A 24,065-nucleotide genomic window follows, 5' to 3' on the forward strand; every position below is an offset into this window, starting at 1 on the left:
ACCTGGCTTTCTGATTAATTACTCATAAAATGTAGGCAAAGGAAATGCAAATTTGGAAATACACTTTGGCTAAGTGTTTTGGGTTGCATTTTGGGAAGACAAATGAGGGTAGAACTTTCACAGTGAGTGGTATGACCTTAGGGATTGTCTTGAACAGACAGACCTAGAAGTATATGGTTTCATGAAAGTGGTATTGCAGGAAGTCAGGGTGATAAAGAAAGCATTTGTCACATTGGTGTTCATCAGAGTGTTGTATTTAGTCTTCAGTCCTGATGAAGGGTTCCGTCCCGAAACGTTGACTGATTGTTTCCACGGATGCTGCCTGACCTGCTGAGTTCCTCCAGCGTGTTGTGAGTGTTGCTTTGATCCCAGCATCTGCAGAGTATTTTGTGTTGTATTTAGAAGTTGGGATTTTATTTTAGTTAGAGGTACAATGCAGAACAGGCCCTTCTGGCCCAATGATCTGTGCAGCTTAGCAGCTTACCTATTTAACCCTAGCCTAATCACAGGGCAGTTTACAATGACCAATTAACCTACTAACCGGTACATCTTTGGACCTTGGGAAGAAACTCACGGGATCATGGGGAGAACATACAGTACAAACTTCTTACAGATGGTACCCGAATTGAACTCCCAACTCCGATACGCTGAGCTATAATAAAGTCACGCTAACTGCTACACTACCTGTTGCAGTGGTGAGGCCACGTTTGGAATATCGTGTTCAGTTTTGGTCACCCTGCTATAGGAAAGATGCCATTAAGCTGTAAAGAATGCAGAAGAGGTTTATGAGGATGCTCCTGGGACTTGAGGGACTGAGTTATGGAGAGGGGTTGAGCAACCTGGGAAATCTTTCAACATAGGAGAACGAGGGATATAGAGTCATGAAGTAATAGAGAATGAAAACAGGCCCTTTGGCATTGTCCCTGCTTGCTCATCCCAGTTGTCTGCATTCAACACATGACCCTCCAAGCCTGCCCCCTCCATGTATCAATCAAAGAACTCATTAATGTTGTATTTGTACACTCCTCTGGCAGCTCCCTCTAAATACTCAGCATCTCTGTAATGTAGTTACCTTTCACGCTCGTTATAACTTCATGCCCTGACTGATGAAGGGCCACATCCTTGCGCAGCTGCTTCCAGTGAAATGTGCACTTGTAACTCGTAAGTCTTTCTGTTTCATAAGACTCATCAGTGCCTTGGTACTCACTGTAATGTCCTACCCTGGTTTGACCATCCAAAATGCATCACTTTATAGAAATGTATAAAATCAAGAGGGGCATAGATGGGATGCAGAGGGTAGGAGAATCGAGAACTAGAGTGAATAGGTTTAGGTGTGAGGGGTGAAATTTAACTGGCAACTTTTTCACCCAGAGAATGTGGAATGAGCTGCCGGAGGTTGTGATTGGGGCAGGTATATTAACATTTACAAGGTATTTAGACAGGTATATGGAAGAGGAAAGGTTCATAAGGATATAGGCTAAACATAGACAAATGGGGCTGGTATAGGTGGGAAAATATATGGACACTGAAAGAACTAACAGATCTAATTGTGTGAGATATCAGTGATGCTGCGAGGGATCGTTCGATGTGGAGAGCCATGATCGCCCAAGCGTGTAACGCACAAGGCACATGAAGAAGAAGATAAGTGGGAAAATTGCTCAGCACGAATCTGTTGGGCCAAGGGGTCTTGTTCGGTGATGTATGATTTTATGACTCTGTAACATTGAACGTTGAGAGATTTCAGTCCCATCAGACTCAACAGCTGAGAGGAGGAGCCAAAGCAGTTTAAAAGTTTGTTGCCAGGTAGGAGCAAGGCTGATTAGGTAATTAGTGTCAGAGCAATAAGCATGCATATAGGCCCTTCGACGCAGTGAATCTATGCCACCATGGCGCCCACCCAGCTAGTCCCAATTTCCTGTGCTTGGCCCATATTTCTCTAAGTCCTGCCCATCCATTTACCTTTCCAAGTGCTTCTTAAATGATACCATTGTACCTCGCTCAATCATTTCCTTTGACAGCTCATTCCATATACTCAGCCCTGGCATGAAAAAGTTGCCCTTGTGTCCCTTTTGAAAAATTTCCTTTCTCACCCTAAACCTATGCCAGCTTGTTTTGTTCTCCACTGCCCTGGGGATAAGACTGCAACCATTTGCTTTATTATACCTCTCATAATTACAAACATTTCTATGAAGTCACCCCTCATTCTCCTACGTTCCAGACCTAGCCTGGCCAACCTCGCTGCATAACTCATGCCTTCTAGTGCTGGTAACTTAGTCATAAATCTTTTCTGAATCCTTTCCAGATTAACTATGTCTTTACTATAACAAGGTAACCATAGCTGTACAATATTATGGTCATCCTGTTCAACGACTTGTACAACTGCAACATCCTGACCTAATGCCTATACTCAGTGTCCTGACTGATGAACCCCAGCATGCTAAGCATACTTTTCACTACTCTGTCCACCTGTGTTGCTGCTTTCAATGAATGATGCACTTGTACTGCTTGGTCCCTCTGTTCCATAACACTCTCTAGTGTCCCACCATCAATTGTACAAGTCTTACGCTTGTTTGACTTTCCAAAATGCATTTCCTCACACTTATCTGTATTGAAATCCGTTTCCCAGTCCTCAGTCAACTTATCTAACTGACCAAGATCCCTTTGTAATCTGCAATAACTTTCTCCACAATCAATAATACCTCCCAGTTTTGTGTCATTCCACAAACTTGCTGATCAAGGCATTTGCATCCAAATCATCTATATAAATAACGATAACAAGAGTCTTAACCCCAGCCTCTGCAGCACACCACTAGTCACCAGCCTCCGTTCCAAAAAACAGCCTTCAACTACTACACTCTGCTCCTATCTCCAAACCAATTGTTGGGCTAATTTTTAAGGTACGTCAGCCAATAAGAAGGTGCAGTGTAGTGGAACTTTCATTTTGGGAGTGGTTATGTTTGAGGAAAGTTTCGGTTTATGAGGGCTTCGTAAGGAAGCAGGGCATAGGTGTAGCTAAGAACTGGTAAGGTCTTTTAACTTGACTCTTCAGACTTAGTGTTGTTGTAGTGGAGTTAGGGCAGTGGTATGGACCCTCACTGTCCAGGGCATGACCTCTTCAGATTACCATGGACAGGTATGGAACATTTCACTCTCTGGAGCTTCTGGCTGACCACCTCAAGTAACTTGAACTGGACACTCAGGATCATCTGGAATGCTGAGAGCATCATGGATGAGGTGGTCACACCTAAAGTGCAGGCTGTGAGTAATTGGGTGAACACCAGGAAGGGTAAGAGGATGAAGCAGACAGGGTTACCCTGTTGCCATCCCTCTCAGTGATACTTCAGAGGGTAACAGCCAGGTCAGCAGCACTGTGGCTGGCTGAGAGGCTCAGGAGAGAATGGTTGATTTATAGAGAGCCTTAATGATAAGAGACACAATAGTTCAGGAGGACAAGCAGGAGATTCTGTGGCAGTTGACAAGATATCTCGATGCCATGTTGTTTTCCCAGTACCAGGGTTAAGGAAATGTCTGAGCATTTACAGAAGGGGGAGGGGGAGTAGCCTAAAAGCATTTGCACATGGTACCAATGCACAGGATGAGTCCTGTGCAGAGAATGTAGTGAGTAACAAAATAAGTTAAAAAACAGATGGTGGTTGAGACAGAGACTAAAGGAGTATTTAAGAGATTCTTAAATAGGCACATGAATGTGTAAAGGGAGAGATATGGATAGTGTGCCGGAAAGAAGGATTAGATTAACTAGAAGTCATTGGTTTAATTAGTTTGGTACAACATCGTTGGTCAAAAGGCTTGTCCTGTGCTGTACTGTTCTATAGAAGGCTATGAACTAAGTGCTGGTAAATGGCATTTGATTATATGCATACTTGATAGTGGCATGAACATACTGATCTGAAGGGCTTATTTCTGTGCTGAAAGATTATGACTTATGGAAGTTCATTGTCACTTAGTCAATTTTTAAGTCACTCTGACCTGGAAGATGAATTCCAGCCAGCTTCTGTTGACAAACATGAGGGTTATCATGAAGCAGTGGCAAGGTTGGCATCATGCCCTATCAGCTTGCTTATTTACTTCTAGCATGGTACAACATACCAAAGGCTTAATAACTGTTTTTTGATTTGGATATGGCAGCAGTTTCTTTTATCAGCCAGTTTCTCAGCACAAAAAGAGAAAAGGTTCAAAGATTCAAAGATCACAGTGTACAACTCTGAAATTCTTCTCCAGGTAGCCATGAAACCAAGAAGGAAAAGAATGGCAGCACAGTTATCAACCCCAAATCCCCCCTCCTTCCTGCACAAAAAAATGAACAAAATGGAACAGACATCTCGGCCCCCAAATCCCCCTCCTCCACACATAAGAGAAACAAGAAAGATCAGGCGAAAAACACAAAATACAAAAAAACTATAAGAATGGAAAAAAAGACTGCAGTCCAAGTCCATATCCAAAATGCAGAAAACCTGGGAAACATTCTCCAGGCACAGCATTAGGCCTTTCCCTACCTGGCAGCTAGCCATCCCCCAGCTTTAAAAAAGCAGTCTGCCCTGTCTGGCAGCAGAGCAATCCCCCCAGCGATAAAAAGCAGTCTCCCCTCTCTGGTAGCAGAGCAATCCCCCAGCCATCAAAAGGCAGTCCACCCTGTCTGGCAGCAGAGGATCCCCCAGCCATCAAAAGGCAGTCTGCCCTGTCTGGCAGCAGAGGATCCCCCAGCCATCAAAAGGCAGTCTGCCCTCTCTGGTAGCAGAGGATCCCCCAGCCATCAAAAGGCAGTCTGCCCTCTCTGGTAGCAGAGGATCCCCCAGCCATCAAAAGGCAGTCTGCCCTCTCTGGTAGCAGAGGATCCCCCAGCCATCAAAAGGCAGTCTGCCCTGTCTGGCAGCAGAGGATCCCCCAGCCATCAAAAGGCAGTCTGCCCTGTCTGGCAGCAGAGGATCCCCCAGCCATCAAAAGGCAATCTGCCCTCTCTGGCAGCAGAGCAATCCCCCAGCCATCAAAAGGCAGTCTGCCCTCTCTGGTAGCAGAGGATCCCCCAGCCATCAAAAGGCAGTCTGCCCTCTCTGGTAGCAGAGGATCCCCCAGCCATCAAGAGGCAGTCTGCCCTCTCTGGTAGCAGAGGATCCCCCAGCCATCAAAAGGCAGTCTGCCCTGTCTGGCAGCAGAGGATCGCCCAGCGATAAGGCAGGCAGTCAGCACTCACTTTCCATTTTGCCTCAATGGTTCAATCTCCTTTGTCACTTTAATCAGCGAACAATGGGAGCTTTATACAGCAACATGGAGTTGAACATCAGCTCACGTCCCGTCCCGAAGCCTTCTCGCCACAAGGCTTCCACACTCTACCTCTGCCTCCCAGAATCCTCTCGAGAGTGCAGAGCACTGAAACACCCAAATTGCAAATCACAGGCTCCAACAGTTCCAGAATCATATCAAGATGAAAAACAAACGTAAAGGACGTAAAAGAAGGGAAGTGTATGGTTTCATGATCTACCCAGAAGATGTCGGCCAAAGGAGCGTTATACCAGGCGCTATCTTGACCGGAAGTCATTCTAGTCGAGATGACGTCGGTAAGAGCTGATCATTCAATCAAACGGATGGTGCCTTTAATGTGTCTGCGAAGAGTTTGTGATGTAGAAAAGAATTAGAGCCATGGAAAAGGTGGAGGGGAAAAAACAGGGTAATTATGCTGATGAAGGGTTTATAAAATTCTCTGGAAATAGAAGAGTAAAATACATTGAATCAGAATCATATTTATCACTGACTTGGATAACATGAATTTTGCTGTTTTGTGACGGCAGGACAGTGCAAGGACATTAATTACAGAAGTCAATAAGTAGAACAAAAAAAGGATTAATGGGGTAGTGTTCAAAAGTTCATGGACTATTCAAAAATCTAATGGCAGAGGGCAAGAATCTGTTTCTGAATCATTGAGTGATGGTGGAAACATGAAGAGGTAATGTCCTTAGTGATAGATGTCATTTTCTTGAAGACTTGGTGGGGAGCTGGCAGGGTCTACAGCCTCTTATGATCCTGTGCATTGTGGTTTCCATACCAGGCTGTGAAGCAACCAGTAAGAATTATCTCTACCGTATATCTATAGAATTTGTAGGAGTCTTTGGTAACATACCGAATCTCCTAACAAAGTAGAGCTGCCAGTTTGCTGTCTTCATGATTATATCAATGTGATAGATCCTTCAAGATCTTGAGGTCTAGAAATTTGCTCACACTTATCACTGCTGGCCGCTTATTTGGGGCTGTGTGTGTTCCCCTGACTTCCCCTTCCTGAAATCCACAGGCAATAGAGTTTAGTGTGATCATAAATATATACAGGGTTTACAGACATAATGAACTTTATGGCTGCTTATTGAAAGGGACAACACTGGGCCAAGTGATAGCTTTTCTGTAGACTGCTTATGATGATTCTGCAATCAGAAGTGAGCTTGACTGAGTTACTGCCAATATCTCAGAATGCTTTTCTTAAGTAACAAATTGGTTCCCTCATTGTCAGCTAATATTCTGCATTTAGAGCACATTCATTCAATTCCTGCTACCCTTATTTCTCCTCTTAGACAAGGTTATCCAAAATTCTCATGATCAAGAAGGAGCACATCAAGCAGTTAAAAGAAATGAACACAGACGCAGAGAAGCTGGTAAAAGATCTTTTTACTTTCTACTTAAGTTTTTGGTTGTTACTTAATCGCAATTATGGTGTTTGCACATGGATTGTCCAGACACAAATCGGCTGCTAATCTTTTAGCTTCTTACAAATTAAGAAAGTGTATAAAATTTCAAAAGTCTTTTGTTCATACCTGCTCCTTCATTCAGTGGGATCATCACTGATCTTTTACCTCAATGACACTTTGAAACAGCATTGAAATAAGCTCTTCAACCATCATGTGTATCTACATTAATCCCAGATGTCGACATTAATTCCAAATTGCTGCCCTGCTCATACATCCAATTGCCTTTCTATTTTTCTCATAACTTTACATACTTTATTCATGTCACCTCTCAGCTTCCTTCATTTCAGGAAAAACAGACCCTGCTTCTCCTCTTAACTCAAGTCCTCCAATCCAAGCAGCATCCTTTACAGCACTCCCTCTATCTTAATCACTTCCTTCCTGTGCATACTTCCGAGTGCAGTTGAATGAACATTTTGTATAACTTTAATATGACGTCCCAACTCTTGCACTGAATACCTCAGCCAATGAGGTCAACTGTGTCATTTGCCGCCTTCACCACTCTTACCTACACATGTCACCACTTTTAGGGAACTATGTATTTCAAGATTCAAGGTTATTTAATGTCATTTCCAGTACACAAACGTAATGGAGGACAAAATAATTGTTACTCTGGATACAATGCACCGCAAAAAAACAGAATAAGTTAAAGAACACAGTGATAAGCAAACACAATAAATATAAACACGTAAGATAGCTTATATACGTAGATTTCTTATCTCTACATAAACTGGCGCTAGGTACATAAGGTAACTGACAGGAAATAAAGTAGTGGTGTGGGAAGTATGGTGTGGTGGGTTGTGTCTATTACATATTGGGCTGAATTCATCATGCTCTCCAACTACTTACGTTCCTGTACATTTGAATTGCTCTACCAGAATATGATGCAACCAGTGTATCTGTAGAAATTTGTTATAGAGAGTCCTGTGACAAGCTTAACCCCCTATGAAAATAGAGACACTTGCATGCAAGAAATTAGTCTGGAGATAGTAAAGATTTAGTGCTCATTGCAATTAAGCATTGAATTAACAGTCCATATCATCACCTCTAATGAAAATACAGTGGTTGACCATAGAATTCACTGCTCTGTCATAACATGTTGCATATGAAACATTTTATAATGTGAAATGTTAAAAACTAAAGTGTTCAAATCTGTTCATGGAAGTATGGGGAGTTTTGACTGTATCAAAGATTAACAACCAGGGGCCACAAGTCTTCACAAATTGGCAGTAGAAACAAAGGTGAAATGAGAATTGTGTTTGTAACCTGGTGAGTATGGTTTCTAATGGTAAACATCAAAAGCAAATTGCATGCAAAGGGTAGAGCTGTAATGTTTGAATGGGGGAGGGGACTAATTGGGACAGCAGCTCTTTCAACACATTGGGTCGAATGGCCTTATTCTAATCAGACAGAGTGCAGGAATTTCACAGTTGGAAGTGCAATAATTTGGTGTGTTAAGACTGTGGGGAGAAGCATAATAAATTAGTGTGGCATTAGTTGGGATTTAGTGCTCATTGCAAGTAACACTGAATCCTTACTATCACCAGATCAATTTATTATGCTTTCCTTTCAGTTCCCATCCCTTCCATTCTTCCTCTGAGAGGTGAGGTGAAGGTTAATACAAATCATAGTTAGCTAGGAACTGACTGGCTGCTCTTTGTTCCCCTCAGAAATCCTACTCTGCCTCCATTGGTATAGATTTTCAAAAACGATATGCCACCATTGTTTTAGAACTAGAACAGCTGAACAAGGATCTCAACAAAGTCTTGAATAAAGTCCAGCAGTTTTGTTATGAGGTGAGTGCTTATAATTTTGCCCTACTCGCACTCTTGTCCCCATGCTCTCTGCATTTTACTTTCACATGCTCATACTCGTGCGCACATCCCTTGTATTTGTGTTTCTGGGTGATTATTTCTGCATTGACTCAGCTTTTGACCTTGCCTCTCATGACACTGCAAACAACAGCTTGCTCCTGACCAAGGTTTACAGCCCATGGATCAACCCACGGACATGAGGAGGAGGTGCGAGGAGGAGGCTCATGAGCTCGTGCAGCAGGCCAACACTTCACAAACCGGCCAGGCCAGTGTCAGGAACGAAGGCCTCACTGACTTGATAGCAAGGCTGACGGCAGTGCTGCTACAAATCAAAGTAAGTGTAAACCCTGATTACACTGTGCTTGGCCACACAAGAAGTTGATATTTCGTACCTGAAAAGTTGTGAAAATAAAACTGTCAGTTGTTCCCAAAAAATCTGTTAAAGTGTGTCAGTGTGGCAGCTTGTAAAAAACAGAGGTTCAACTGGTTCAGCATTTAGCTTCCACCTCCATCCTGAAAAGCTTCTCGATGACTCCAATGTGATTGATACCTTAGTGCCACCTACAGCCAGTGTAGCTCATTCCCAAGAATCCAAAAGGGAAGAGCAACACACAAAAGGCTGGAGGAGTCAATGGGTCAGGAAGTTGCTGGGCAGTTGATGTTTCCGGTTGAAACTCTTCACCAGTCCTCATTAGTCACGATCTGAAACGCTGACTGCACTTCCCTCTATAGATGCTGCCTGATCCATGGAGTTCCTCCAGCCTTTTGTGTGCTGCTCCAGGTTTCCAGCATCTGCACTCTCTGTTGTATCTCCAAAAGAGGAGAAATGTGAAATTCAGCCAAGCAGCAAAACTCCACAGGTGTTGCAGGGTTGTTTCTGATGGGTGGTCACTGAAGTGACTCCTCTGTTATAACAGTTACTTCTAAACTTCATGTTTTGGGAGACCATCCTGTGGACAGGGAAGATTCATAACAGGGGCTCCCAACCCTTTTTAATGCCATGGACAAATACCGTTAAGCAGGGGGTCCAAGCACCCCAGGTTGGGAACCCCTGGTTTAGAGCAATATGTGCCAAACAAAGGCTTATGGGCCGAGCTTAGATGAGCAGCTTTTTCGACTCTATAACTCCCACTTGGCTACATCAGCTCTGTGAAGAAATTATCCAATGTGCTGTTCTATCTTAGTTTTTTGCAGACTTTCCCCCTTCATGGATTTGCTCATCTGCACCAGTCTCCCAGTAGCACCCGATGGGAGACTTTGCATGTGATGGTTGGATGGTGCGTGACTGAAGGCTTACTTTGACAGTGTTGCTGCAGAAAATGTATTCCAGCACATGATGCGAGGGAGTTGTTATCTGTTAGAAGATATGTCGCTTCTAGACTTTCTATGGGACACAAGTAATCTCACTTTTCTGTGAAAGACTTGAAATGCTTTCCCCGCTGCTTGCCCCTCATGTCAGCATACTATTGTAATTATTTGTGGGAGCTTATTCTGTTCAAATTGTTAGTCCCGCTCCCGACATTGTGAAGTTGGCTGTAAAGGGGTATGGGAGACCTTGGGATCATAGAGAGATACAGCACAGAAACAGGATTTTGGTCTTGGTGACCATCGAGCACCCATTAACACAAATCCCATTTTATTCCCCTCATGTTTTCAACAACTCCCAGATCCTACCACTCACTTGCACAAATTTGAAAACTCAGTAGCCAATTAATGTACAAATTGGGAGTATTGTGTGCAAAGTTCCCGTTGCCACATTTACAGGAATGATGAGGTTGTGCTGGAGAGTGTGCAGAGGAGATTCACTAGAGTGTTGCCTGGATTTTATGACTTTACATGTAGGGAGAGACTGGATAGGCTGAGATTGTTTTCCTTTTGGGATGTGGGAGGAAACCGTCACGGACAGCACCTGAAGTCAGGATCAAACCCGATTCTCTGACACTGCAAGGCAGCTGTTCCATCAGTTGCCCTACTCTGTTACCCATGTGAAATGAGCCTTAGAAACACAACCATTCTCCCAGAGTTCAGAGACACGAGACTGCAGATGCTGAAATCTGGAGCGAGAAACGAACTACGGGAGGAACTCAATGAGTCGAGCAGCATCTGTGGATGCTGAGTTAAAGCAAAGATCGCGACCCAAAATATCGACTATCGACAAAATATGGCCCTATAGAAGCTGCCTGACTGACAGAGTTCCTCTAGCAGTTTGATTTTGCTCCTCTGCCTGTTGACATAGAAATAAGTGAGGGGTAACTGCATGCAGGCAGCCAGTAAAGCAACTAAATGCTGGCTTTGGTTAACAGTCAATGTGTTTGTAGTAACAACAATCAAGGTGTTGTTTTACATAGACACATTGATTCATATTCATATTCAGACCCATTTATTTATCACATGTACAGGTATATCAGAACAAACAGCGAAATGCGTAGTTTGCATTAACAACCAATACAGCCTATTGATGCACTGGGGGCAGCCTGATAGTGTCACCAGACATTCCGACGCCAACCTCGCAAGCCGACCACGTTCAGCAGAACAACACAACAAAGCAAAACAAGCCCTTTCTCACCCTTCTACCCACCTACTCACACTCACGGACAAGCTTCTAACTGCAGGACATTCAGCCTTCAGGCCTCTAACCAACAGTCCTTGGACCTGGACTCAGAAACATTAAGCCTCCAACCTTCAGTCCCTGGCTCAGACTCACAGACCTCTGAGCTCTGGATACGCCTACCTAGGGGCCTTGACCTTCGTGCCTCAACCTTCAGACTCCCCAACTTTGCTGAGTTCACTTAGTTTTATCAGGAAAAGGTATTTTTATAGTTGCACTGAGCACCACATTGTGAGCTTATTCATCTGCAATCTCAGACACTGAAAAACCTAAACAACAGGAATTCTGCAGATGCTGGAAATTCAAGCAACACACATCAAAGTTGCTGGTGAACGCAGCAGGCCAGGCAGCATCTTTAGGAAGAGGTACAGTCGACGTTTCAGGCCGAGACCCTTCGTCAGGACTGACAGTCTCGGGTCTGAAACGTCAACTGTACCTCCTCCTAAAGATGCTGCCTGGCCTGCTGCGTTCACCAGCAACTTTGATGTGCGTCACTGAAAAACCTCGTTAGGTTGTAAGGAGCCAGTAGTACAGGCCATTTGGCACAGCTAGGTGCTACAGTGATCTTGCACTTAAAGTCATAGAGTAATATAGTATGGAAAAATGGGCCCTTTGGGCCATCTTATCCATGCCAACCATTCTGCTCACCAATCTAGTCCCGTCTGCCTGCACTTAGCCCGTTATGACTTTAAACCTTCCCTATCTATTTGCTTGTTGAACCATTGTTTAAGTGTCATTATTGTACCTGCTTCAGCCACTTTCCTCTGGTGGCTTTTTCAATATGCACACCACCCTCTGTCCCTTTTTAAATCTTTCACCTTTCTCCTTAATCCTATGCTCTCTAGCTTTTAGTTCTCCTTCCCTGGGGAAAGACTGTGTACATTCACTCCATCTATGCCCTTCATGATTTTATACACCCCTCAATCCCCTACATTCCAAGGATTAAAGTCTTTGCTTGCCTAACCTCTCCTTATTAATCAGGCCCTCTTGTCCTGGAAGCATCATCGTAGATCTTCACTGCACTCTTTCCAGCTTTATAATACCTTTCCTTTAACAGGGCACCCAAAACCTCTTCAGCTGTGGAAAGGTATACCTTTCATCTTGCTAAACCTGAATTGGCAGTTGTTTAAGACCACTTCATAGTACAGAAAGTTGAAACACAACCTACAAGAAGAATCCTCACTGTTCAAGTGACAACGAATTCTCACTCTTCCCTCTTAAACAGGATCCAATTCCATCCATTGATTCACATGTTAACTTGATCCTTTTCTCTCTGTTGAGCTAGCTGTGGTATCAGTGTTGTATCATGGACATGGCTGTTACTGTACCTCATATCATGTAACTCATCTAATATTTTGCTATAATCCAGTGGGTGGAATATAGAATCAGAAGTTAGTGACATATTGAAGCAGCCACTTACCCCTTACAGAGTCATAGATTTGTACAGCACAGTAACAGGCCCCCCGTTCACTACATCCATGCTAACCTTTTTGCCCAACCACACTAATCCCAGACTCAAGAGATACTACAGATGCTGGAAATCAATGCACACAAAATTCTGGAGGAACTTGGCAGACCACCTTCCTGACCTTTTGAGTTCCTCCAGCATTTTGTGTATGTGTTACGCTGATCCCATTTGTCCATATGGATCACCGAGCAGCACACCACTGGACAGCCCATTCAGTCAAGAATATTTTGCCATCTTTGATGCCAATATGTACTAAATGTCCTCTGCTTGTGTATCATCATATCCCTTTATTCCCTTCGTATTTGTGTGTCCCTGTACAAGCTCCTTAATCTCCACTAAGTTACCTGCTGCCACTATTATCCTCAGCATCCATTCCAGGAACCTACCACTGTCCATGTTACTAATTTAAAATAAAATGCCCCTCATGTTACCTTTAAACACACATCCCCCACCCTGAGTCTGAAAAGCATGTTCTGAGGTGTTTGACATGTTTTTAAAAAGAGATATAGCACGGTAATAGACCTTTCCGGACGAGTCTGCACATCCCAATTGCACCCATGTGACCAATTAACCTATTAACCCATACAACTTTGGAATGTGCGAGGAAACTGGAGCATCTGGAGGAAGCTCACGTGGTCATGGGGAGAACGTAGAAACTCCTTACAGACAGCGGCGGAATTTAGCCCAGGACGCTGCTGTAATAGCACTGAACTAACCATTACACTATCTTAACACCTGGGGAAAAGATTCTGACTGTCTACCCTATCTAATGCCTCTAATGATTCCAAACACCCGCCAGGTCTTCCCTCAGCCTCCAATGCTCAAGGAAGACCAACCCAGTCCAACCTTTCCTTAAAGTTCACACCCTCTAATCATGTCAGCCTCCTGGTAAACCTCTTCTGCTCTCTTTCAGTCTCCACAAACTTCCACTAATGGAACCACTAGAACTGCACACAATACTCCAGGTGCAGCATGACTTCCTTACTCTTATATTCAGCACACCTCCAATGAAGGCAAGCATGCCATATGCCTTCTTTACCACCCTATCCGCTTGCATAGCCACTTTCAGTGAACTGTGGATGTGGACTCCTTGATCCCTCTGTACTTCAATGCTACTATAACTGTGTAATTTCTCTTTTCATTTGACCTCCCAAAGCGCAACTCCTCATATTTAACCAGATTAAACTCCATTTGCCACTTCTTTGTCCGTATCTATAATGGATTACTTCTCAGTGTATTCTTTGATAATTCTTTACATTGACCACAACTCCACCAAACTTGTTATCTGTAGACTTTGCTAATCTACCCATTTACATTTTCATTCAAATCTTTGATTATTATCATAAACAATAGACGTCCCAGCACTGATCCTAATGGAGCACTACTTGTCATGGACCTCCAGACAAAATATCAGCCTTCCACCACTACCCTCTGTCTTCTATTGGCAAACTAAGCTTGCAATTTACCCTGGATCTTATGTATTTTCATCTTCTTAATCAATCAACCATGAGGAGTTTTATCAAATGCTTTACTAAAGACCATGTAGATAGCATCCACTGCCTTACCATCATCAAGCACTTTGTTACCTCCTCAAAGAAAAGCTGGTGTCTAAGGCATGGCCTGCACTGTAGACAGTCGTGTTGACTTTCCCTAAGCAGATCATGCTTTTCCAGCTGTGCATAAATCTTGTCTGTCAATATCCCCTTCAGCAGCTTTCCTATCCTGGTATGAGGCTCACTGGCCTATAATAACCTGAATTGTACCCATTTCCCTTCTTGAACAAAGGCACAATGATGGCTGCTCTTCAATCCCCCTGAACCTCACCTGTTGCTAGTGAGGACAAATGATTATTGTCTTTCTTATAGGCCCAGGAGACTTATCTAGCTTAATGCTTTTCAGAAGACCCAGCACTACCTCATCCTTAATCTTGCTCACCAGTGATATTTTATGCTATCTTTTTACCTTTATAACCACCTGCTTGAGCACTTTCCAGTTTATCTTTATATTCCACAAAGACCCAATCTGATCTTAACTTACAAAACCTTTATGTATGTTTTTTCCCTTCCCAACTAAAGTCCTTCTGTGCCTTGCAACTTGTCATTCCAGCTTTTATATTCTATGCACCGATCCATCAGAACAAACATGGCAAATGCTACCTTCACCATCCTAACCACCTGTGTTGCCACTTTCAGGGAATTGTGGAACACTCTCTTCTCCTAAACCGAGGTCTCTCAATACATCAGCATTTCCCGGCACCCTACAATATACTGTATATGTCATACCCATACTTGATTTCTCCAAATACATCAGCTTGCATTTATTGGGGTCATAATCGGATGCTCTGTCCAACTTTCTATTTGATCACAAGACAAAGAAGCAGGAGTAGGCCATTTGGCCCATTGAGTCTGCTCCGCAGCTCCCCCATGAGCTAAACTATTCGCCCATCTAGTTCCAATTTCCGGCTTTTTCCCCATATCCCTTGATACCCTGACTAATTAGATACGGCAACGAATTCCACAAATCCACGACCCTCTGGCTAAAAAAATTTCTCCTCATCTCTGTTTTAACTGGGTACCCTCTAATTCTAAGACTATGGCCTCTTGTCCTCGACTCACCCACCAAGGGAAACAACCTTTCCACATCTACTCTATCCAACCCTTTCAACATTCAAAATGTTTCTATGAGATCCCCTCTCATTCTTCTATACTCTAATGAGTACAATCCAAGAGCCGACAAACGCTCCTCATATGTTAGCCCCTGCATTCCAGGAATCATCCTTGTAAATCTTCTCTGAACTCTCTCCAACATCAGTACATCCTTTCTAAGATAGGGGGCCCAAAACTGCACACAGTATTCCAAATGAGGTCTCACCAGTGCCCCATAGAGCCTCATCAACACCTCCTTACTCTTATACACTATTCCTCTTGAAATGAATGCCAACATAGCAATATGATCTATATCCTTCTGCAGCATTGGACAACCTTCCTCACTATCCACAGCACAGCCTACTTTCGTGTCATCCTTGGTGGGTCTGCTGGTCCAATTTCCCCACTCTATCCTATGCTACTCAACTGATTATACGAAGACTGGGAAAACTCAGCAGACCAGGCTGCGTCTGTTGGAAGAGAAATGATTAACATTTGAGATTCCCATTCACTTTTTAAATTGAATCACTACCTGTGCAGGAAATGCATTTCTGATCCTGACCTTTGGCTGCATAATACAGTTTGCCTTGTGCCACTGTGCGGTTCTTTTGCCACACACCTTAAATCGACGATTCCCAGCCCTTCCAATGGGAACTGCTTCACTTGGCAAACCTTCTGGTTCAAAGTAAATTTATTACTTAAGTATGTATATGTTACCATATACTAACTTGAGATTCATTTGTTTTTATTTTATTTATTGAGAAATATCAGGCCCTTCTGGCCAGCGCCACCCAATTTCACCCATGTGACCAGTTAACCTACTAACCGGTCTGTCTTTGGAATGTGGGAGGGAACTGGAGCACCCGGAGAAAACCCACACGGTCACAGAGAGAACGTGCAAACAAACAACAGCAGAATTGAACTCGGGTCACTGGCACTGTACCAGGGTCACACTAACCATTACACCACCGTGCGAAGCAAAAGGAGAAAAAATTGAAGAAAAATAAAATTTTACTAAAAGATGGACATAAGCACACACAAGACTGACAGACAACCAATGTGCAAAATAATTCAAACTGTGGAAATAAAAATAATACTGAGAGCATGAGTTGTAAAGAATCCTTTAAAGGCGGTCTGTAGGTTATTGAATCAATTGAAGTGGTCCACGCTGGTTCAGGAGCCTGATGGTTATAGGGAGTAGCTGTTCCTGAACCTAGTGGTGTGGGACCTAAGGCTTCTGTACATCCCGCCTGATGGTATTAGTGAGAAGAGGGCATGACCTGAATGGTGGGGGCCCTTGTTGATGGATGCTGCTTTCTTGTGGTAGTGTTCCCTGTCAGTGTGCTCTGTGGTGGGAGGGGTTTGCCCATGATGCACTGGGCTGTATTCACCACTGTCTGTAGCCTTTTCGGTTCTTGGGTGTTAATGTTTTCAGACCAGGCTGTGATGCAATCAGTTAGGATACTGTCCACTGTGCATCTGTAGAAATTGTCAAAGTTTCTGGTGATATGTCGAAACTTAGCAAGTCTCTAAGAAAGTATAGAGGCTGTCATGCCTTCTTTGTGATTGCATTTATGTGTTGGTCCCAGAACAGATTCTCTGATATATTGACACCAAGGAATTTAAACCTTATCCACCTTTTTTCCCCTAATGAGGACTGGCTCATGGACCTCCACTTCTTTGTCCTGTAGTCATTAATCAGCTTCTTGCTGACATTGAGTGAGAGGTTGTTGTGGCACCACTCAACTAGATTTTCAATCTCTCTCCTATATGCAGATTTGTCGCCTCTTGTAATTTGGCCAATAACAGTGGTATCATCAGCAAACTTAATTACACACTGGAGCTGCACTTGGCCACTTAATCATAGGTAGAAGTGAGTAGAGCCAGGGGGTTAAGCACACAACCTTGTGGTGCACCTGTGCTGATGGTGAGTGTGGTGGAGATGTTGTTGCTAACTAAGGTCTGCAAATGAGGAAATCAAAGATCCGAGGCCCAGGTCTTGGACCTTATCGATGAGTTTCAAGGGGGTGGTAGTGTTGAATTCCTAGAGAATTGCGGGAATCACTACCATGCAGGGGTCTGGGATGTATCTGGGAAGAGAAATGTTTAATGTCTCTTGTCCAATGATGATGTGGTAGCTTTGATTACTAGTTATTAATAATTGTTATTTTATATTCATTGTTGTATTATATATAATTATCGATTATAAATGTCTATGAACCTTCTCAATCATCCAGTCATTGTATGTCAAGTAGTAGTGAATCAAGGCAACTGGACTTACTGTGTTGTCAAAAAGACATTTTGCCACTCATCTGAGAGGCTTCTTCAGTTCTGGTGGGTAGTTTTCCAGTTTATAAACTGTGTATTGTTTAAAGATATAGCAATCACCTGAGGGTCGTTAAGAGTTGTAGAGGTAATGAGAGGGTCATTAGTCTTATCTTTGCATGAATGGAGGTGTGATCTGTTGTGGAAACACTGGAAAACCCATCCCTAGACAGAGGGGGTGGGGTATGACATCACCGATCAGCTACTTATGATGCAGTCCTAACATCTCTACCCCGGCATCTCCACAACAGTTCACACCTCCGTTCTTGCAAATATGTAAAACTAATCATCCTCTCATTAGCTCTGTGACTTTCAACAACCCTCATGTGACTGTCATACCTTTAAACAACTGAGTTTATAAACCAGAAAATTACCCACCATGGATCAGAAGTGAAGAGGCCTCTCAGATGTGGTGAAACGTCTTCTAGACAATAGTGCAAGTCCAGCTGCCTTGATTCACTAGTGCTTGATATTGATTATAAACATTATTTTTGTTACACACTTCCACAAAGTAGCCTGTTGAAAACAAATAAATCCAACACTTCCTTGTAGCCTGCTTATTTAGTCTGCGAAAACATCAGCTGACCCATTTCAATGGCACTATACTAACTCGGGTCTGTTCCATACATAATGGTTTAATCTAAATTATCTCTGATTATTGTGCCAAATGTGACTCCCTGCCAATGGTGTTTTGCTGATATGGAGCCATCATTCACTTTCTTACTGGACAGCCTGAGACTTGGTTCTGTATGCTAACAGCTTGGCTCCAGGAATAACCACATTGCCCAAGAGGCCAGTCTGTATCACTGTTGCTGCAGCAAAAGTAACAGCATCTGGTTCAGGCTAAAACAACCGCGATATCTTGCATTTTGATTTCAGAAACTGAATGTTTTTTGTAAAATTGAAGTAAATTCCTAATTTCTTCTCCCACCCTCCCACAGTGTCTGGCAGAAGGAGGGGACTTAAACTCTTTTGAATTCAAGTCATTGACAGACTCGTTGAATGACATCAAGAACTCTATAGATGCTTCAAATATAAGGTGGGTGGAGTACGACTTCTAGGTGCAGCAAGATCCTACATTCCAACTTGTAGATTCCCTTGACTTCGGGAGTCAAAGGATGTAGATGTATGGGTGATTCCGGATTGACAGCTCAATCCCAGGATCTGGATTGGGAAAGTTCAGCAGTGGTTCCACCGCCTTGGAAGTTTACAAGGGATGCTGCTGATGTGCTCATGTTTATACATTGGGTCAGTTGGTCAATGATGAGCAGTTTATTTGCCCTGCTTAAATAGAACAGTACAGCACAGAAGCTGGCTGTTTTGGCCCACAACGTTGTGCTTAATTTATTAAATTAGTAATTAAATAGCTAACTAGACTAATCCCTTCTGTCTATACAATGTCATTATCCCTCCATTTTACGCACATTCATCTAAGCCTCTTAAATACCTGCATCATATTTGCCTCTACTACTATCCTTAACAATGCATTCCAGATACCCACAGTATGTGTTTAAAAAAAAACCTGCCCACACTACTTTGAATTTATCCCCTCTCACATTAAATGTATGACTTCTAGTAATTGACATTCGAACCCTTGGAATAGATGCCAACTGTTCATCTATGCCCCTTATCATCTCACAAACTTCTTCCAGGTCTTCTCTCACTTTCCACCACTCCAGAGAAAACAGCCCAAGTTTGTCCAACCTCTCCTTTTGGCACACGCCCTCTAATCGAGGAAGCATCCTGGTAAACCCGTCCAAAACCTCCACATCCTTCCTATAATGGGGTGACCAGAAATGAATGCAGAACACTAGGTATGACCAAACCAGATTTTCCTAAATTTCAACTCTGGAACTCAACCATCTAGCATGTGACCAGGGCATAAATAGATGTCACAGCATGTGCTTTCTATTTGACAACAGCAGGAACCTAGTGAACCTTCTGTCAGTCTTGGGAACTATAAACAGGCAGACATTATCATATTTTATAAGAATGTAATGGGTATGTAGACATGCAGTGAGGAATGGCCAATGAGTGGATGGTGCAGAGATGCATAACTCTATCTCATGTGGGATGCATATTGGAGAGGTTTTGGGGAAGGCTCCAACATAATTAAGATAAGAATTTGACCTCTGAAATTGGTTTATTATAGTCATGTGTGGAAAAATTTGTCTTGCATATTATTCATACACAATAGATCAATTCATTACAACAGTGTGTTGAGGCATAATAAGGTAAAACAATAATAGAATGTAGAATAAAGGATTGCAATTACAGAGAAAGTGCAGTGCAGGCAGACATTATGGTACAAAGCCAATACAAGGCAGATTGTGAAGTCAAGAGTCCATCTTGTAGTACAAGGAAACTGTTCAGTAGACTTATAACGATGGAATGGAAGCTGTCCTTGAGCCTGATGGTGCATGCTTTCAGGTTTTGTATCGCCTGTGTGATGGGAAGGCATAAAAGAGAGAGAGATGGGTGAGGCCTTTGACGCTTTCTACTTTACCAAGGTAGCGAGAAGTGTAGACAGAATTCTTGGAGGGGAAGCTGGTTTCTGTGGTGTGCTGAGATGTGTCCACAACTTTCTACAGTTTCATGTGGTCACAGGTAGAGCAGTTGCCGTACCAATCCATGATGTATCCGGATAAGATGTATTCATAAAATTGATGAGGGTCAAAAGGCATATGCCAAATTTCCTTAGCCTCCTGAGGAAATACTAGTGCTGGTGAGCTTTCTTGGCCATGATGTCTGCATAGTTGGACAAGGACAGAGTATCCGTGTTGTTCACTCCTAGGAACTTCTGTGAACTTGAAGCTTTCAACCCTCTTGACTTCAGAAGCATTCATGTAAATGAGAGCATGTGCACCAGCACCCATCCTGAAATTAATAATTAGTTCTTTTATTTTGCTAGCATTGAGGAAAAGGTTGTTGTCTAGGCTCTGTCTCTTTCCTGTACTCCAACATCATTATCTGAGGCACAGCCCATCTACAGACTTGTAAATGGAGTTATAGAAGAATCTGGCCATGCAGTTGTGAGAGTTACAGGGAATAGAGTAGGAGACTGAGGATGCAGCCTTGTGGACAGCAGTGTTGAGAATAATTATGGCAGAGGTGTTGTTGTGTATCCTTACTAACTACAGTCTGTTGGTCAGGAAATCAAGAATCCAGTTAGAGAGGGAGGTGTTGAGTCCCAAATCTAGAATATTAGAGATGAGTGTGCTTGGAATTATCATATTGAATGTGGAACTGTAGTCAATAAACAATATTCTAAGGTAGGTGTCTTTACTATCCAGATTCTCCAGAGGTGAGTGTAGGGCCAGGGAGAAGGTGCTGGCCTTGTATGGCATAAGATCTCCCGAGCAGGCCCCAGTCTCAGATGAATCACAATTTTTTTGAATTGGAAAGCCAGGACTGCATCGTGTAGTAACCATTACTTGTCCCTTTCCCTAGCCATGGGTGGCTTCCCTCTCCCTCCCCATCTGGTTTCTGTTCAAATTGAGCTTCTGGACACCCTCTGTACGGCCAACACCACTACCTCTGTTTACTTGATCCTATCTGCTTCTCAAACACTTGTTTGTTCCTTGTGTTCCCCCAGTGATTTCAGTGCTCGCCTACCAACCTCATCCAAACTCCTGCTACCTCTAACTTTACTTGCATCATAATTCTTCACCTCTCACTAACATTGGCTGGAACACAGATCTAAAGTCCTATAAATCTTATAAATGCATATAAATCTTTCCATGGTGTCACACCTGTTCATTTAAACTAAGATCGAAGCAAGAACAGAATAGAGAATAAAGTGTTACAGTTACAGAGAAAGTGCAGTGCAGGCAGACAGTAAGATGGAAGATCATACTGAGGTCAAGAGCCCACTTTGTTGTACAGATAGTCTTAGGACAGCAGAATAAAAGCCATCCTTGAGCCTGGTGGGAGGCGAGAGAAGAAAGAGCGTCTGGAGTGGGTGGGGTCTTTAATTTTTTGTGGCTGCGAGAAGTGTTGACAGAGTCCTTGATGGGGAGGCTGGTTTCCATGAAGTGCTGAGCTGTGTCCACAACTCTTTGCAGTACCTTGAGTCTCTAGGAAAAGCAGTTATCGTATTAAGTCATGTTGCATCAAGATGAGATGCTTTTTATGAGTCATCTATAAGAATTGGTGAGGTCAATGGGGACATGCTGAATTTCCTTAGATTTATAAAGTAGAGGTGCGGGTAGGCTTTCTTGGCCATGGTGTCTATGTGATAGAACCAATAATCTCAAGGCCCATAACCATTGGAGGTTTTGCCACTCATGGGTCTTGACTTTTGCATCCCCCCATATATTAGGCTTCATGAATGGGTCATACCCTTAATTATCTGGCTCCCAGGAACTGGAATTCCTCCTAATTTCCTATCTCTCAAGCCCCATTGCTTTCACCTCCAAAGTTAAAAAGGTGTCAAAAACCTGCCCCTTTCCAAATGACTCCTTTCTTTGGCTTAGTGTAAAACTCTCTGATAATGTGCTCCAACTAAAATACAAATCATTCTTCCCATAGCTGCTTCCAAAACAATGTGGAAATCCATGTCGCACACATCCAGAGTGGCCTCAGTCAGATGGGGAACCTCCATGCCTTCACCGCCAACAATACAAACAGAGACTAAAAGGATTCGCTTTAACTCTTCCCTGGCACACGTGGAGCTGCGTGGAGCTCTCATGGTGAAGGCAGGCAAGAGGAGTGTTTTTTTTAAATAATGAAATGTACAGATAAATAGAACACATCTAGAGGGGGCGATTTCAATGCTCTTTCTCTGTACTTTTTTCATTAAATATGTAGTGTGGCAGCCTGAGTTTTTCAGGAATTGGATTTATTTTTGTACGTTTTGTCATTTAAAAGTTTATTACCCAAGCTTTCTCAGTGTAAATATTAACTGTAAACTGAGGTAGCTATCAAATTGACATGGGCGATGGATCTCCAGCTGAATTATGTAAAAATGTAAATAGTTTTTTTTTAGAAAAGCACAAAAAAAATTGTGACTACCACCTCGTGATGCGCTGGTTGCATTGAGTCCTGGAAGGTGCTCAGAATGTTCTCCTCTGCCTTGATCCTTTTATGATCTTCTCCTCTGCAGAACAGGCTTATTTACAGGCTCCTCCAGCCATATCCTCTTTGTGCAGCCCCCATTCAGAAGGTCCAGTCACTGTAACACCACCACCTGTCAGAGCTCCATCGCTGGTTTTGAGGGGAAAGTTATTGCTGTTTTAGCCCTACTAGCTGGGCATATTCCCAAAAGAATGCTAGAGCTTTTCAGAGGTGAGTGCATGAGCAAGTGAGAGAGATTAACTCTCTCCCTTTTTGCTCCAGCCAACTGGGAAGATTCAGTGTGCCTGTACTGAGGTGTAAATGTCACCCCCTCTTTCTTGGCCGAATACAGATGGGAATACTAGCTATAATCAGTCTTCCCTCAGTGAGGAGTCTGTGCATTGTGGAAGGTGGGGCTGGAACATCTCTCTCACTCTCTCCCTGCTCCTCCCCTCACCCCCGCCCCCTCAACACTCACTCCCTTCCACCCCCCCCCCCCACTGTCTCTCATTCCCCTACCTCATAAACAGACGAGCAGCGTAATGGGTTGATTGTCACTTGTATATAGAACTGATCCTCACAAAATAATTTGCTTTTGGCTTTCACCTAACTGCCTAGGAACTCTTCCTCCCTTCCCCACCATGTACCCCAGGAGCACAGGACTTTAGATGCAAGTTGTGCAGGGGAGTTGGCATGTCATCTGAAAATTGGTCATTATTTTTGTTAATGTGTTTAAATGTTAATATTGTAATGAGAATGGATAACAGAATGTTTCCAGTTTAATGTAGATTATTGTAAAGTTTTGAATTTTTAAATTTCCAATTAGAAGAGCAAGTCTAAGGAGAAAACCTTACAAAGAACCTTTTTTGATCATTAAATGAGCCTGGGCAACTTTTAAAAAGTAAAAACACAAAAAAAATTAACAGAACTATTATTTTCAGTTTTTAACATGTTTTGCACTGGCTTTTGGTTAAAAAGGTTTTTTGTAACTTTTTTTTCTTTGGTTAGTATTTGCACCTCTCATTTTTTTCTTCTGTTTTACTTTTAAGTGTAAATAGAATCTTCTTTCTCTTGCACTCTTCCAAAATTTCAGCCAGATAGTTCTATATACCGTTGTAATTAAATCTGAATTAGTGTATGTAGTACTGCCTTTTCCCTTGTTACCTTTTGTATGGTGTATAAAATTGAAAGCGGCTTTAAATATTTATAAATAAAGATAATATATAATTAAAGTGGGCCTTTTTCTTCAAATGGTGAGCATTATTTTCTTGTGCCAATATCTCTCCTTTTAATCTTTCCCCTTTATTTCTCACTAATCTATAATTTCTATTTTTATTCTCAACACGCACGTTGTACCAGTTTCTTCTCCCTCTGCATTGCTGATCAATACCTTGGCATTTTGTG

The 24,065-nt window shown here is 42.8% G+C and overlaps 1 protein-coding gene across 1 annotated transcript in view; it reads left to right on the plus strand.

Moving 5' to 3' along the window:
- Nucleotides 1-23,850, plus strand: part of lin9 (lin-9 DREAM MuvB core complex component) — a 201,842-nt gene extending 177,992 nt beyond the window's left edge. Inside the window, exons 11-15 of the mRNA XM_063072535.1 lie at nt 6,576-6,656; nt 8,417-8,542; nt 8,712-8,894; nt 18,548-18,645; nt 22,137-23,850. Of these exons, the coding sequence (XP_062928605.1) occupies nt 6,576-6,656; nt 8,417-8,542; nt 8,712-8,894; nt 18,548-18,645; nt 22,137-22,242 (594 nt within the window). The 3' untranslated portion in view covers nt 22,243-23,850. The remainder of the gene's footprint in view (nt 1-6,575; nt 6,657-8,416; nt 8,543-8,711; nt 8,895-18,547; nt 18,646-22,136) is intronic.
- Nucleotides 23,851-24,065: the final 215 nt, after the last annotated feature.

Source organism: Mobula hypostoma, chromosome 2 (assembly GCF_963921235.1).
Source record: "Mobula hypostoma chromosome 2, sMobHyp1.1, whole genome shotgun sequence".
NCBI classification, from domain to species: Eukaryota; Metazoa; Chordata; class Chondrichthyes; order Myliobatiformes; family Myliobatidae; genus Mobula; species Mobula hypostoma.